General features: G+C 38.6%; 2 protein-coding genes across 2 annotated transcripts in view; both read left to right on the top strand.

Annotated features, from left to right (window-relative positions):
- Positions 1-13,996, top strand: part of myom3 (myomesin 3) — a 60,319-nt gene extending 46,323 nt beyond the window's left edge. The window contains exons 19-34 of the mRNA XM_063484877.1: positions 1,214-1,370; positions 2,176-2,282; positions 2,650-2,694; positions 2,837-2,973; positions 6,661-6,805; positions 7,543-7,602; positions 8,287-8,354; positions 10,146-10,256; positions 10,548-10,635; positions 10,767-10,805; positions 11,044-11,149; positions 12,053-12,216; positions 12,313-12,349; positions 12,509-12,531; positions 12,640-12,695; positions 12,777-13,996. Of these exons, the coding sequence (XP_063340947.1) occupies positions 1,214-1,370; positions 2,176-2,282; positions 2,650-2,694; positions 2,837-2,973; positions 6,661-6,805; positions 7,543-7,602; positions 8,287-8,354; positions 10,146-10,256; positions 10,548-10,635; positions 10,767-10,805; positions 11,044-11,149; positions 12,053-12,216; positions 12,313-12,349; positions 12,509-12,531; positions 12,640-12,695; positions 12,777-13,046 (1,613 nt within the window). The 3' untranslated portion in view covers positions 13,047-13,996. The remainder of the gene's footprint in view (positions 1-1,213; positions 1,371-2,175; positions 2,283-2,649; positions 2,695-2,836; positions 2,974-6,660; positions 6,806-7,542; positions 7,603-8,286; positions 8,355-10,145; positions 10,257-10,547; positions 10,636-10,766; positions 10,806-11,043; positions 11,150-12,052; positions 12,217-12,312; positions 12,350-12,508; positions 12,532-12,639; positions 12,696-12,776) is intronic.
- Positions 13,997-14,963: 967 nt separating this feature from the next.
- On the top strand, positions 14,964-15,957 carry fabp10a (fatty acid binding protein 10a, liver basic). Its single transcript, XM_063487389.1, has 4 exons — positions 14,964-15,030; positions 15,136-15,308; positions 15,692-15,781; positions 15,907-15,957. The coding sequence occupies exons 1-4, from the start codon at positions 14,964-14,966 to the stop codon at positions 15,955-15,957; spliced, it is 381 nt and encodes a 126-aa protein (XP_063343459.1).
- Positions 15,958-16,975: the final 1,018 nt, after the last annotated feature.

Here is a 16,975-nt window from a genome sequence, read left to right as displayed (position 1 = left end):
AGAGGATCGCCAGGGGGTCCTTTGTCCCTCTTTGGGGGGATACTCCCACTGGGTTTAAATCTGGGACTCTCGACCATTTGACCTTAGAACTGAAGAAGCTTCTCGGATGAGAGGTGAAACGTCTTCAAGCAACTTAAAGAAGTCCAGACGCTTTTCTTTCCAAGCTCCTTAGACTACGATGACCTGGATGACTGAGAACCTTCACAGACCTAAACATGTTTGGTTTGACAGATTTTTATGCCAGATGTCCTTCCTGATGGAACCCCCAAGGGATGTATGTCTCGTCCCAAATTCCAACTGTGATTTTTCATTTGTTAGACTAATGTGTAAATCACTACACTTTGGAGCCACCATGGAGTGTCTGATTGGCAATAGCTTAATTTTTTTCAGTATGACAATGATCCCGAACACAATGCCAATGCTGTGAAAGCATACCTGGACAGGAAAACACACAGTGGAACACTATCAGTCATGGATCAGCCCTCCCTTAGCCCCAACCCTGACATTATTGAAGCAGTGTGGGATCTGTATTTTTACTCAGTTGTATATAGCATTTGTATTCTATTTTTATCTTATTGTATATTTTATTCTATTTTATTCTACTGTATATAGTATTTTATTTTATTCTATTCTGTACAGTTGTGTACTGTATTTATTCTTATTTTATTCTAATTTTGCTTCATAACTTTTGCACTGTTCACTTCCTGCTGTGACAAAACAAATTTCCCACGTGTGGGACTAATAAAGGTTATCTTATCTTATCTTATCTTATCTTATCTTATCATCAAAAGGCAGCCAACATCCAAAAAAGAGCTTTGAATGTCACTGTAGAAGTATTCCTGAAGTCCACTTAAAGAAAGCACACTAAAGCTTGCTTAAAAGAGAATAAACATTGATTTTTCAGGCTCCTTGGAATTGTACAAACTTTTGCCTTATCTAATGTATTTCCATTTATATTCACACATTTCAATACATTCATGCTCCTATTTCTCATTTTCCTTGCAAAATATAAATGAGGAATGGACCAAGACTTTTGGATAGTGTTGTACACCCAAGCAGTGAAAAATATGCACTATCCAGCATATACACTATGTTCAATTTGGTGCCACTAAATGGACTATTACTTATATAGTGGTATGCTGCTACAACACCAGAAGCACTGTAGAATAAAGTGAAATACACGACCCCTTCTAAGCAGGCTTCTCTTTCTCAGGCACCAAAAACATTGAGATTGGTGTGGATGATGATGGCTTCATATTTTTGGGATACGAAGCTGCTGAGATGAATGATGAGAGCGAATTCCTCTGGAGCAAAAATTACACAGACCCAATTGGTGCTGGGAGAGTGAGAGCAGAAACCAAGACGAATAGGTAGGTTTTTCATGTGCAATGTGGAGCAATCATCATTTCTTCTCTGAAAATGTCTAACAGCATTTATGAACGGGAAAGCGTGTTTGAAGTTAAAAAAGGTAAAAAAGACTTGGTGCATTTCGGTTTCATATTCAAATAACCACTTGATACAACCGAGGTATGCAAAAGAGCATCGTTGTACACACAACACCACGAGGCTTGAAGCAGATAGGCTGCAGTAGGAGAAGACCACACCAGGTGCCACTCGTGAGAATAGGAAACTGAGGTCAGGACTCACACAGGCTCAACATTGGAAGACAGAAGATTATGAAACAGTTTTGGTCTGATGAGGCTGGATTACTGCTGCGATATACAGATGGTGGGTCAGAATTTGGCACAAACAGCGTAAGCGATAGCGATAGCTGCTTTCAGTAGGACATCACGCCATGTCACAAAGCTGAAATCATCTCATTCACCAGAGCTCAGTTCAATAGCGCATGTTTGAGATGTGGTGGAATAAGACACCTTCAGCATCTTGTTGAATCTATTCCAGAGAAGCTCTGAAGACAAAAAAGGCACCAACCCAGTACTGGCAAGGTATAACTAATGAAGTGGGCAGTGAGCACATATTTCCCTGGGATTCCCTCTGAATACATTATTCTACTTATTTATAGCATCTAAAGCTATATTTTCTGAAAATAATCCTCAGATGACTCAAACAAATTAAGGCCAAAAGCCTAGCAGAGAGCATAAACCGGCACCTGTGCCCCTGGTTAGACAGATGAAGCTCTGTAGCTGCATCTGTTTGTTTTTCATTGTCTGTCAGGTCAGTCCTCACCTTCACAGACCCCTCTGAGGAGGATCTGGGTCTCTACACGGTGAACATGAGCGACAACCCCCAGCAGTCGTCCAGCTACGATTTCACAGCTGAAGGTAAAGTGGTAAACTTGCAAGCTCCCCTTGCCCCTTTCTAAATGTAACTTTCATCAGAATGAAAAACTTTCAGTTGTCTCTTGCGTTATTGAAGAAGCTGACGGCAGCAGGAATATACAGAGCCTTTAATTTTAAGCTTTATCAAGCTTTTCTCGCAAGCGGGTAATTATTCTGCTCACAGCCGCTTCCACAAGGTCACTCGCCCAGCAAAGCAGATGTTCTCAATCAACTTTTCTGCATTAAAGTCAGACCATGTCAACTATTGCACTATTCACTAGTATTTTGACAATACAACTGCATTATGTAACCCGTGTTCAGATCAAACTATAATTAACCTTGAGTTTCTGTTGGACTTTTTTTTTTCCAGATCTTGAACGGCTCAAAGAACTCAGTTGGCAAGTCAGAAATCCGTGTACGTACTGCTAAGACATTATAATATATGAGGAAGAGCTCATATTGTGCTATCAGCTTATTTTAATCACTGGAATTAGTGTTATTAGTATTTATTCATGACATATTGATCACTTAATCTGCCTTTAATTTATCTTTGGCAGTGATTGCATTGAAGTCGGCCTGGCAGGTGGAGGTTTCTGAGAAAGGCAGTGTACGGCTTTGGCTTCAAACTGAGAGTCTGAGTAATGCAGCTGAGCTCCGTCTAATCTTCAATGACCGGGAAATCTCCAGCACGCCGGTAAGAGCCACTGATCTGGTTATCCTGTGTCCTTGCCAATCTGAGAGTTGAGGAGTTCACAAACTCTGAGAAATACTACCATTGCTGACCTTTAAATGGTTAAGCGTTGTTAATGTAATGATCTGCCAATGGGCCACTTTTAAAGCTGCTCAAGGTTACTCTATTAGTGTTGAACAGCAGTTTATATCACCTGTGCCAGGTTAGTTTTGGGCCAGCCCACATCAATATCTGAGGAATTCAGTTTGACAATCTGCAGAAATGAGTGAACAGAGGTCACTTGTGATCTTGTTTGTCTAGGAAACATCTTATTTGAGTGAAGTGACTTGGAAATATTTGCATGAAAGCCATAATAGGAGGTCATCACGTTAAAATAAGGTGCTTCATCCTTTACGAAAGAAAAGATATCGGTATCCCGTAATCCAAAGGAATGCACGGTCTGGCAATGCAGGAAGACACATGTAACTAACAAATCTGCTGATATGTTCTGAACTTTCTACAATTTGTTAAAACTACAGGCAAACTATGAAGGCTAAGCTTCTTTATCAAAATGTGCTTGTGATGAAGTTGCTGCTGTGTGTGAACATTTAAATTAGTGATCTGTTAAGAAAGGTAATTAGCTACAGATGATGAAAGCGAAGAGAAAAAAAATTGGGAAGAAAGTAAATCGGCTTGTGTTTTTAGCGGGTGGAGAAAATGGAGTGGACAGCAGCAATTCTTAAAATTTCTTGAAGTTTTTTTCAGTGCGTTGTCTACATTTATGTAGCCTGCATAACCCAACATGGTAAGAACATATGGGGCAAAGTATCTAAGATGAGCTTTTTTTGTAGTCCGTCTTCTGGATGTTGTCATTTCAACACAGCAGACCCAGATTAGAAATGAAGTCTAGTCTAAGTGCAGTTGGATTCTCTGCACATTCAAGACTCTTCTGTGAAGTCCTTAAATTTATTTTGCATCTTTGCTGACACACCTCATGACATTTTCAATCAGGATCAAGTCGTGATTGGGATAAAGAAGGAGGTTTTTGGACGGTTTGACTACAAGCTCAGCGTTGTCATGAGATTTTTGATTGATTTGGTTCCGAATTTCTGGGCGTGTAAAACAAACTACCAGATATGAAATGCTACAACACGTCACTAATTACACAGTGATTTGGTCATGGTTTAAATTAAGAGTGATCTGTGATGATCTGTGATGTTGTACAGACATGCTTGTTCACACTTTCAAGTTCTTCAAGTGGCCACAAACCAGATTTACAGCTTTCCGTTTCTGCTATCTAATATAGAATACATTTGAATCCCCAGGTAGTGACATCAAAGCTTGCTGAAAATTCCCCCCTTTCATGCTCACAACGTGGGAAATTTGCAGATGTCATGAAACCCTACCGGGCGAAATAATCAGGTGTAGGTGCAAGCATCTGTGTTTATGACAAGTCAGTGTGAATTCAAAACAGCAATTACTATTTAAACGAACATCCTGAGATGCAGGATGGTAAGGCTATCAGCAAAGATGAAGAGCAGGTGTGCGTGGCTACAGACAGGCCTGGAAGCTGTGCTAATTTTACATAGTCTAGGAGAAAGATCAGCTCAGGTGAATGTGGGGGAAAGAGCCAACATCTGGGCAAGACACATGAAACAAATTTGGACAATGTTCTTCAGGAAAATATAATTTAGGGTAGTAAATCTATAGTTAAAACATTAACATAAACTAATGTTACCTTCTAGTGCAGGAAGAAATAGCTCTTTGAAATTTTGAAATCTGGTATATTAAGAAAAATTTTCCTTTCTCCTTCCTATGACACAACTAGTTGAAATATATTACACTCACCCGACAATTCATTAGGCTCACCTGTCCATTAATGCAAATATCTAATCAGCCAATCACATGGCAGCAACATACTGGCTTTAGGCCTGTAGACATGGTCAAGAAAACCTGCAGAAGTTCAAACTGAGCATCAGACTGATGAAGAAAGGTGATTTAAAACCCTTGTGTTGTCCTCGGGTCAAAAATAACCCCAGGTGTATGGCAAACAAGCGTATGGGAATCCCGAGGACATTACAAGGGTTAAGTGACTTAGAATGTGGCTGATTTGAGTATTTCAGAAACTGCTGATTTACTGGAAGTTTTCTGTGCAACCATCTCTAAGGTTTACAGAGAATAGTCCAAAAAAGAGAAAATATCAGTGAGCGCCTATTCTCTGGACTAAATACTTGTCGATAACAGAGGTCAGAGGAGAATGGCCACACTGCTTTGAGCTGATAGGAAGGCAACAGTAGCTAAAACAGCCACTTGGTACACCACAGCCTACCTAAGAACACTTGTTGGCCATGTCCTTCCCTTATGACAGCAGTATCCTCTGATGGCTCCTTTCAGCAGTTCTCTCTTTATCTCAAGCTGTTTCTTAAACATGACCATGACTTCTCTGTACTTAAATGACCTCCCCAGTCACCAGAGCTCAAGCCAATAGAGCACCTTTGGAATGTGATGGAATGGGAAATTTACATCATGGATGTGTCACCAACAAATCTGCAGCAACTGCGTTATGCCATCATGGCAATATGGACCAAAATCTCTGAGGAATGTCTACAAAATATTGTTGAATCTATGCTATGAAGAGTAAAGGCAGTTCTGAAGGTGAAAAGGAGCCCAACCACACACTGGCAAGGTCCAGTTAATAAAGTGCACAGTTAGTGTATATCCACACACATCCATTTTTTAACTATTTATCCATTCAGGGTCATGGAGGCCTGGACCTTATGTCACCTAAGAGTCAGGGTTTAAAAAGAAAGAAAGAAAATTTCTGTCTCAGTAACTATTTGCAACAAAAACAAGGAAGCAAAAAAGCTATTTCAAAAAGATCCTTACCCTATTATTGATAAACTAATGTAATGTCAATGTAATGAGAGACCAAATATGGAAAATGTAAAAGTGCAATTCAAAGTCAGATCGCCTGAAATAAAGAAACATTATAATCATAAAGGAACATAAACTGAATGTGAACAAACTTATATGTGTTGTGACACTGAGCACAGAATAATCAGTGCTGCCATTGTAGTTATTGAACCGTGCATTGATGTGTGCACAGAGAGAAAAACAAATACAAGGCAGCATATTTATTGCGGTTTCACAACTCTGTCGGCTACATTTTCTTTGCCCTGGTTTGTTTGCTGCTGCTTTATATTCAGCAGCTTCCATTTATCGCTTGTATTTCATTTTCATTTATTCCATTATTTCCCAATATCAGAGTTCCATCTGAACAGCACTGATTACACATTATTTCTAAATGATCACAGCTGAGGTTTGTGAATTCAAAAGCCATTTAGCTGATTAGGGCCCTTAGGCTTGCCATACATCACAAATCACATCCACCACTGAGGCCTATCAACATGCAAGGCATACACTTATCTTGATGAGCATAAAAGCCGTGAAAATGAGCTCAAAGGCTGTTTTCTCTGTGTCACTGTTTGTTTGCGTGTTTGCATGTGTTATAGAAATAAAAGAAGAAATATTTCATCTTCAGTGTGCACATGGCATTTCAGATGCTTTTATGTGACTGTTTCATGATGTATTCTCTCTGTACGAGGAGCCATCTATAGGGTAGTTGCAAGCAGCGCCTCCACCTGCCATCTGGGATCATCTGAGCTGATGGGTGTGCTGTATGTGTGGCAACATTTGTTTGCTTTTCTGCAGCACCGCAAGATCAACTTTGACAAGGCCAAAGGTTTGGTGGAGATACTGTTTGATCAGCTCTCTCAGGAGGATGAGGGCTCGTACACGGCACAGCTGAGAGACGGCCGCGCCAAGAACCAGTTCACTTTGGTCTTTGTGGATAAAAGTAAGTCATTCTCTCATAGTAAGTGACAAGTGCTAAATCTGAGGACCGATAAACAAGGAAGAGCTGCACAGAAAAGCAGGCATGTCACAAAAGGTACTTAATGAATAAATAAACACGCTACTGCAAAAAACCCAAAATGCAGCCTTAACTAAAATACATCTCCCTCCCTTAATAATTTAGAAACACGGAAACACACAGAAAAGGGTGAAAACCATTCAACAATAATACAAAAATAAAACAATGATGCAAACATCTCAGAAAGCTTATATTATTTGCAATACAAAAATAAAAAGCTCAAAAACCCTCATGGGAACTGTTTATTCCAGATTTTCTCTTCACTTTTACACCACACCCCCACTCAGTGAGTTTTACCCTCATGTGCAGGTCATCGAGAAGTGGAACAGAAAATGGAAAACTTGTTGAACATGTTGGTTGTGGAGAGAAATCGACGTGCTATGATCTGAAAAGGTGGTGATGCAAAAGAGCATTCGAAAAAATATCTGCTGATATTGTTTCGTGCAACTTTAGGTGATTTATTTAATAGTGCTTAGATGTAAAAATTGGATTTTATTTGCTGATGTGTGCCATGTGTGCCATATAAACACAGATATTATATCCCTTACAGTATAAATACAACTTCAACAGATTGAAATCACTTCTCATCTGATTAAATGTCATTTCGATCTTGTTTGGGTTCATTCTTGCACTCAGTCTGACACTGTCTGTGTCTCTGTCAGAGTTTCGTGAGACGCTGGCCTTGGCTGATGCAATCCGACATGACAACAAGAGGAAGACTGGTAAGAAATTTTCCACACATCAAAAACATAAAACTAATGCAATCAGAGCCGAGAAATCAAGGACCAGCACGACAGCCAGTGGCGCAGATATTCTATGATGAGTGTTTGACCTAATGCTGAGAAATGTCTTTGTGAACTGATCTTATTCATTCAGTGATGCCTTGTTGCTTTAAAAGACTTTTTTATCTCATTCCAAGGTGAAAGCTAATAGTTGCAACAGGCATTCATAATCGCTGTATTGATGAAACATATTAAAATTAGAGAGTTGCATAGAGAGAGACATGAAGCTTCCTGTGCTGCTGAATTCTCTGTTTTCATCACCTGAGCTCTGAGACCTGATACGAGAGGTTCTGCTCTAAAACTCTTTTGTGTGTAGAGGCCAATGTCCGAGTGTCCGCTTGTGTAAACAGAATATCTCAAATCAGATCCACTATTCAAAGTCCATGTGAGACCCAAAGTCCACAGAACTCATTCTGTCTATTACAAGCAGAATACTAAGCTATAAAAGAAAAACCAGCTGGGCCAATCTTTCTTGTGCAGTATGTTTCCTGATTAAATCATACCATAATTCATATTTAAGACACCTACCACTGTGCGTGTACTGAACATACTGTTATGAATTATTTGTTTTGAATAAATTAAATGATCAGTATGGATGGATAATCATTTGTTTTGTTTTCCAAGGTCCTTATTTCCAGGAATTCTTGTCCTGGAGTGTAAATGAGGATTGTGAATTAATTATGAAGTGCAAGGTACTTTTATATTTTTACATATTATATGTCCAAATACTGACATATCTCATTTATACTAACCACCAGAAAATAGTGCTACTATAATCATTTTAGTAGTATTATGCTAACTCTGTTATGACTTATTGACTAATGTTTGTCACATCAACAATTTTAAGTCTAAGTCTGTTCCAAGCCTTCTCGCCTTTTTCTTTCTGTCACTTTAATCTGTCCAAAGAGGGCTGTTTTATCAGTTAGCTGATGAATGGTTTGCACCTTGTAGTGATTAATAAGCACAATGTGGACAAAAGTACTGGGACGCACAGGAGTTGCTAGGCCATGGAAACCCATGCAATGAAGCTCCTAATACAGAGTTTTATGCTGATGTTGATGCCAGAAGAGGTTTGAAACTCAGTTGTTGGGTCAGTAGGACACCACGTGCTTTATTAGTTAGTTTCTTTGGTTCCGTTATCCTTCCATGTTGTAATAATACCGCTTACAGCTGATTGTGTAATATGGAAGAATGTAGGATGAAAGAAAAGTGAGCTCTTTATAATGAACCATTCTCTCACAAAGGCAAAATGCATGGTTAGGTGCTCAATTTTATATTCATGTGGTTCAAAGATGTGGCTCAATACTTTTGTCCATAAAGTGTAAATTTATTAGATCATCACCCAATATAAGTTTTATGACACAGCCGCACCAAAGCGTTGGTAATTACCAAAATCATTTTTATTTTTCTGTAGATCTCCATCTACCAGTCTGTGGAAGCTGTCAAACTAAAATGATATTTTAATGCTATAATATAATTCTTGTTGTTATTCATGAATTTTCAGAATTACTGGTTTTAAAAAAAGCTGGAAAAAAAACATTTTTTTATTAAAATCCCAAATTACAGTTATTTACTTGAATTTCTGAATGAAAAAAAATCATTTTAGTCGTTGAATGTTTTACTTTCTAATTTCAAATGTGGGTATGAACATAAAATTAAACATAAAAATGGTTTATTTGCCAAATAAAAAACAACAATTTTTAGTTTCAAATGAGTTTTCAAATTTCTTGAATACTTGTGTTTTCTTGTTTTTGTGATAAGTGCTCTACTACATTTGTTAAGCACTGTATTTGCTCTGGTGCAGATGTAGCCTCTGATAAATTGTGTGCCTACCTCCTGGATGGTGTTCTTCATTTGGATAGATGTTTGTTTGGATGAGGTCATTTTTAATCATTTAAAGGATTCAGTGATGAACCACCTCTCTGCCTTTTAATGTGGCTGAATTCACCAGTGATGATTCTTTGTTTGGTTTTTTATCAGAACTAACTGAACTGTTTGTCTGGCTACATTGGTTGTTCTTGTTTCTCTGTAGCAGACTTGTTTTATTTTTGCATTTTTGGACAGCCTGTTTTACTTGAGAGCTATTTTGGCCAAATGTTACAGACTTCATAGCCACAGCTTCCAAATGCAAATGTGAAACTTGTTATCGTCTACATCTTTTGTATTCACTTGTAAAGAAAGAGTGAAGGAACATTTACATTTCAACCTCTGCAGTCCCTGAAAGTTTATTCAGTTTCTTACATTAAAACTGAAATTATTTAGGCACATAATTATCTTCATATAACTCTAACTTGAATGGATTTTGGCAGTCTAAAGTGACTGAAAAATAAGGTGTCAGTATAATAACATATGAGCCTCCTTGTAACCCAAAGCTAAAATACTAACATAACCCAAACAAGATGAAAGGACCCACAATTTTTGCAACAGCTTTCGAGAACGCTTTGTGCTGTTTTTACAGGTGTTGTTTATCTCTCCTGACGCAGGTGACAAATGCAAAAAAGGAAACATCTCTCAAGTGGTTTAAGGATGGTTTGGAGGTGACTCAGGTTGCGTATGATCCATCATCAGGGGTCAGCGTGCTTACTATCCCACAGGTATGCATAATGATTGTGTCCTGTTCTATTTTCAGATAAGGCAAATATGAATCATCACACTGTAGCTGATGTAGAGAGCGAAAGGAGATAAACAGAGTGACAGCTGACATTTATAGGATTAAGTCTACATGAGTCTTAACCTTGAGATGAATCAAGATTCACCTTGAAGTGAGTCTTGCCCTGGAAATGCCTCTTAATCGAATATTTGGTTCTCACAGATATCAGATACTAAATGGTGAATGTTCTGAATATGTTTAACTTTAACACAGTAGATGATTTTTCCCCCCTCAGGTTACAAAGAAAGAGGCAGGCTCGTACAGAGCTGTGGTGTCAGACGGGAGAGGAGAAGATGTGAGCACCTTGGACTTGCTGGATGAAGGTGATACTTGATTTTCTAGCCAAAAAAATATTACTGCTTTGTGTGTTATTTGATTTATCATGGAAATTAGTCATTAAAATAAAATATAAAAATCTATTTGAATATGGATGATTGTTTTTTTTAATTTGCAGAGTATGACAAGCTTCTCCAGCACCTGAGTAAACAGTGCGGTAAGTGACACATATTCAGAAGAACAATCTTGGTGAACTGTGCCAATGGCTTGTTTTCTACATCAGGTGAGCTGTGTCGGGATGGTGATAATACACCTGAAAGCCATGTTGATTAGCTGTTCCGTGCCCAGAATATTAATGTGCCGAGCACCCCAGATAACAAACACTTTGTTTTGAATTGCTAAAATATATCCAAAATGTGCTATTATATTAATCGGGAGTCCCACCCCCCATACAGCATTATCAGCCAGCTCGCTGAAGATTCAGAGCACCGGTGAAGGCTTCAAGCTCTACTGCTCACTTAAATACTACATAAGCTTCCTGAAGACCAGCTGGTACTTCAAGTGAGTTCACACTTCTCTGATCTAACATCCAATACCTGCTTCAGACATATAACTATTTTAAATTAATTCAAGCTCTGCAACAAAGCAGCCAGCTTAGATATATATATATATATATATATATATATATATATTATAATGAAGTAATTTTTAATCTAAAATAAGCTGAATCTCCTTCCTAAATCCCAGAATTTGATACTTTCTCTATACATCTCTTTATATCTATCCTGCACATCAATGCATGCGAAATAGCAATGCTGTGATATTTAATAGCAAAGCAGTAAAAGGAAACAAGTTGCTCTATTAACCTCTGTTTATGCCATAAATACATTTTCAGTGTAATGGATTGTAATAGTTGGAAGTTGTAATGGAGAATTGTGATATTAGTACTGCTGTCCGAGTACTTCATCTACCACTGCGTGATAATTTATCTCAACACTTGTTTTTATGGGAAAGTCTGAGGCTACTTCCCTTACATGAACAGGCTGTAAAACGTCTAATAAAGTGCAACAGCTACATGTTAAAGACCTAAAAATAAAAGAGCCTTGACGTCTTTGATGTGTACATATAAATCTGCAAACTAAAATATCCTATTCATCCTCCTCATATGCTTTACAAAGAACATAGCCTGGAAACAGCCTTCAAATTCTTAAACTGCTAGCACCACCTGCTGGATCATTCAATGATAACAGCAAATGAGAATATTTTAAAGGCTCCTTAACGTCATTTCATTTTTCATTAGTCTCTTTACACTAATCAGTGCTAAAAAATGCTTTAGCTGTGATGTAAAGGAAATCATTTCTCACTGGCTGCCACCAGTGAGAAACATAACTGTATAACTGTATTATATAGTAACTTTAATATACGGCAGTACATAACTGTGTACATGCTTTTCTCCATGCTTAGAGAGAAGAGGATTGACGAGGAAGCCAGAACAAAGCCTGGCAGCAGCATGCAGAAGGTTTGGATTGAAATCTTCAACCCAACAGAGAATGATAAAGGAAAATACACATTGGAGATGTTTGATGGCAAAGAGACACACAAACGGTTTCTTGATCTGTCGGGACAAGGTGAGTGGAAATGTCATTTTAGTTTAAAGGTTTTTGATTGTGAGATTGTTTTTTCCCCAGATTTTTTATTGTGATTATTTTTCAAAAATCCAACAGCTTTTGATGACGCTCTGTTGGAGCACCAGAGGTTAAAGTAAGTGCTACACCCAATGCACTAGATGAGATATGTAGGCTTTCACTGACACTGACAGAACAGTTTTCCAAAAGACAGAGGTTTTACTCGAAAACAGATTATCGTTGCCTGACACTGTGCTATGTGATTTTGATCTAACCCTTTGTTTTCATCCCTCAGGCAGCTGGCCATTGCAGAGAAAAGTGAGTGATAGGTTATGTTTTAATCCCAGGACATTTCTTTCCGTGGCAAAGATTAAAAGATTCTACATCATATGCCAGCAGAGAGTTATTTTTGCCTTTTTGTTTCAGATCGGGCTAAAGTGACAAAAGGCCTTCCTGATGTGGTAGCCATTATGGAGGGCAAGGTACAATAACTGTTTAAATCTTGCATATGTGCTTCTCTCTGTGACCTGCAATTTCATATCTTGTCTGCTCCTTCTCTTCAGTCTTTGTGTCTGACGTGCTACATTGATGGCGAACCAGCCCCAGAGATCTTCTGGCTTCGTAACGATAGGGAGATATTCAGCCAGGATCACTTTACAATCACTAAGGCACCCAAGTGCAGCAGCATCACTATAAACAATGTCAACATGGAAGATTCTGGAAAGTACAGCATCTTTGTACGCAACAAGTACGGCTCTGAAACGGTTGACGTGACCGTGAGTGTTTACAAGCATGGGGACAAACCTCCAGCTAATGCAGTGGAGTTGAGTTAGGACTACAAACTGAGTCAAAAATCGATATTTCTGCAGGGAGTGAGGGTTTACCAAGATCTGGGCACATGTTGCTTTTGAGAATTTCCTGCAAACCAACCACAATATCCTCTACTCCAGGATTTGCTTCTACAGCTTTACTTGATGTGTCTAGTATTTTGCTTAATGAAACTCTTTTCGGCTGATTATCTTGCATAAAATACCACTATAGTAGCCAGTGTTCTGCAGTAAACAATGGTAGCATTTTCTGTTAGCAATTAGATAAGAAAAAGCTGATTTATCTCTATGTAATTGACATTACTGAGCTAGTTTGCTGGCTTTTACTTGCTCCACTAGCGCTGAATTTGCACTGCATTTTATCATTTATCTGCTTTTGGTCATGCTGCCAGTTTCAACAAGTCTCACTTTAAGTGCTTTTGAAAAAGCCTAAACTCTGATCTCAGTTTCTGTTGAAGCAGATTTGTAATTTTTTCTGTGTGTGTGTGTAGTGAATAAAGGAATTTACAGCAATTTTTCTCTGGTGGATTACTTCTAAAATAGATTTTGCAATGAATGGTTTTTTTTCCACTCTGGAAGCAAACAGTCCGCAGTGTCATTAACCCTTCTACATTACCTACCTACCTACCTTATTGATCTCCTTAGTGTGTATACTCCCAGTAGAACGCTGAGATCGTCTGACCAATTGCTCTTGGTGCAACCTAGGTCACGGCTGAAAACCAGAGGTGACCGTGCCTTTGCTTCAGTTGCACCTATCCTCTGGAATAACCTCCCTCATACTAGTCGCACGTCTGACTCAATCCAGACCTTCAAGTCTCGATTGAAAACCCACCTTTTTAGCTTAGCCTTCCCGGCCTCCTAGAGCAGGCCTTTTAAGTGTTCTTTCTTGCCCTCCCCTTTCCTCTCTTTTGCCTATATTTTTTTATTGTTTTTATCGTTAAATCTTGCTTGCTCATCTGCGTACTTGTATGCTTGGTTAATCAATGCCTGCCATCGGCTATCTTATCTGCATTTGTATTTTACTACTGTTTTATTGGATTATGTGAAGCACTTTGGCTACCTCTGGTTTTAAATGTGCTATACAAATAAAGTTGTATTGTATTGTATTACCTTAGACTGGTATATTTACATTAGTAGGCTGGAGACGTGAATGAGGTTCAGTTAAGGTCTCCACATTAGTCATGTTTATGACTAATGTGTTTATTTTCATTTAGCATTTTCTTCTTTTCATCCTTAAACTCCTCTACGATTTGATATCCTTCTGATAAAATGGTAAAAATGGTAAATGGCCTGTATTTGTATAGCGCTTTACTTCGTCCCTATGGACCCCAAAGCGCTTTACACTACATTCAGTCATCCACCCAGTCACACACACATTCACACACTGGTGATGGCAAGCTACATTGTAGCCACAGCTGCCCTGGGGTGCACTGACAGAGGCAATGTTCGATAAAAGGTTCGATTCTTTCTTTGTGTGCTCCTCAGCTGATTCAGATCCTTTGTCATAAATTGCAAGTGGAGCCTCAAAGAAGAATAGCTGTTCTCTTATAATACTAATGAGGATCAAAATATTCAAGCTGTGAAATAGGCTGGCATGCCTTTTACTGCCTAATTCATGTGTGACCTGCACATATTTCATACCAGTGAAGCTCTTAAATGCTAAATTTACTAAATTTACCAATATGAATTGACCTTTGGTGAACGCTGTGTCGCCACATAGGTATAAATGAACTCCAGGTTATTCAAACATGTGATTACTTCAGAGGACGTTGTTACTCATTAGACATAGCACTGTGAGCCCTTTGCCATCAAGTATAAGAAGGTGGGGCATACGCTAGCAATCTCCACATTGTGTTGAGCTTTACTCAGCTGCCTCAGCCTCCCGCCACCTCAGTGAAGGAGAAGCCAGACCCTCTAGACAACATGGACTTCAGTGGAACGTGGCAGGTCTACGCTCAGGAGAACTACGAGGAGTTCCTCAGGGCCCTGGGTGAGAAAAAAGTTGGGCGGTAAAGAAAAAAGGTATTATTTTCTGTAGCTGAAGTTGTAGGTTATTGTGCATAAATTAACAATATACATGTGTTCTGCTTAACAGAGCTCCCAGAAGATGTCATCAAAGTGGCCAAGGACATCAAGCCAATCACTGAGATCAAGCAGAGTGGCAATGACTTTGTCATCACCTCCAAGACTCCCGGAAAGTCTGTGACCAACTCGTTTACCATCGGCAAGGAGGCTGATATCACCACCATGGACGGCAAGAAGATCAAGGTTACTCATTTTTATTTAACTTCTTTTTTTTATAAGAAATATTATCTTGAATACTAATTTACTTCAGGATGATGCAACTTTTGAGAGACTAAAAAAATGCTGCATTCTCTTTATTCGTGAATCATACTCAATTTAGTAAACTGCCCTATTTTGTGTTATGGCAACAGTACCACTGTTAAATTGGTCACTTATTGCTGCATCTGCTGCTTCTGTTTGACTAAATTTCAGTCATCTGTGTCTAAAAATACTCCTCTTCCTACTGGAAAAGTCAAGTAAAAGAAAATTACATGTTAGTGGGCCTGAAGATGTGAAGGGTTTAAATTCATTTTCTTGTCTGTTTTGAGGGTTTCTTTATGTGTATCGTCTCTTCCACTTCTCTGCAGTGCATTGTCAATATTGAGGGCAGCAAACTGGTCTGCAAAACTGACAGGCTCCGCCATGTCCAAGAGCTCAAAGGAGGAGAGATGGTTGAGGTAAAATCCACCTTACCAGAATTCAGACAGTAGCAGCATCAAAAACCAAACAAACTATTTGCTGGATTATAATCTTAATATTGTCTGTAATTTAAAAGTGTTTTCTTTTCTTTATCCCATTTCAGACTTTGACCATTGGGTCGACAACTCTCACCAGAAAGAGCAAACGGATATAAACTTGGCAGCGAAGAAACCAGTGTCTATTTAAATAAAAGTGTTGATTAAAAAGAGCAGCGTGTGTCATATTTCTGTCCCCTTACATTAGCAATGGTCTTCATGAGGTCATTGCTTAGTGAGGCCTTTTTTCTGTGTCTAACATGTTTTGTAAAATATTAACCAGGTAAACAAAAGATATCCATGCAAAGAAGCATTTGATAAAAGTTTTGTTTGCCATGTCGGCTATATTGAGAAATCTGCTTGTGGCTTGACGTCCACACCATCCTCTAGTGGACTAGCGGGTCTATTGCATGCTATGCCGTGATACTGGTTTGGATAGTTCTGGGGGCTTGAGCAGGCATAAATCAGTTTCTATGGTCAGTGTGGGGACTTGGCTTCTGTTTGATGAAAGAAAAAAGTAATTATAAATCAGGAAAGGTTAAGATGAAAACTTAAGGAACAAATATTTTAAATCATTAGGAATTACATTTAATTTCAGGATTCTGTGATTGTCATATGTTTCTCTTATAATCACAGACAGTATGAAACAGAGATGTCACACATAAGGTCTGATTTTAGACTTTTAACTGTATTACGACATTTCCTGCTGATGAAGACCCTCCTTTTGGCCATTCATAATAATAACGTAATGAAATAATAGACTAGCAATTAAATGGCAGTTATATACCATAAAAATTTCTGTGGATTCAAAAGACATTGAATTAACAAAAACTTTATAACTACATGACAGTCTGAGTAATGAATGAAATATTTGTCTTTAATTTTGCACATTTATGTCTTCCAGTTTAATCCCGAAGAGTTGTGCTGACAAACTTATTTCGTTTGCTACTTAATTGTAATGCAATTAAACCTCTTTACATTCACAGAAAGAGGGAGTTTCACTGATCCACTTATGCTCAAAGTAGCCTATATGGGGTCCACAATGTAAACTGTGAATTTGACATCCCTGTCTGAGGTCTGAGAGAGAGAGAGAGCGAGAGACCGTGCGTTACTTCTAGGCATGCGCAGTGCCGAGAG

The sequence above is a fragment of the Pelmatolapia mariae genome, linkage group LG10_11 (assembly GCF_036321145.2).
Source record: "Pelmatolapia mariae isolate MD_Pm_ZW linkage group LG10_11, Pm_UMD_F_2, whole genome shotgun sequence".
Classification (NCBI taxonomy): Eukaryota; Metazoa; Chordata; class Actinopteri; order Cichliformes; family Cichlidae; genus Pelmatolapia; species Pelmatolapia mariae.
The sequence above is the reverse complement of the archived record's forward strand: the minus strand, read 5'-3'. Positions and strand labels throughout refer to the sequence as shown.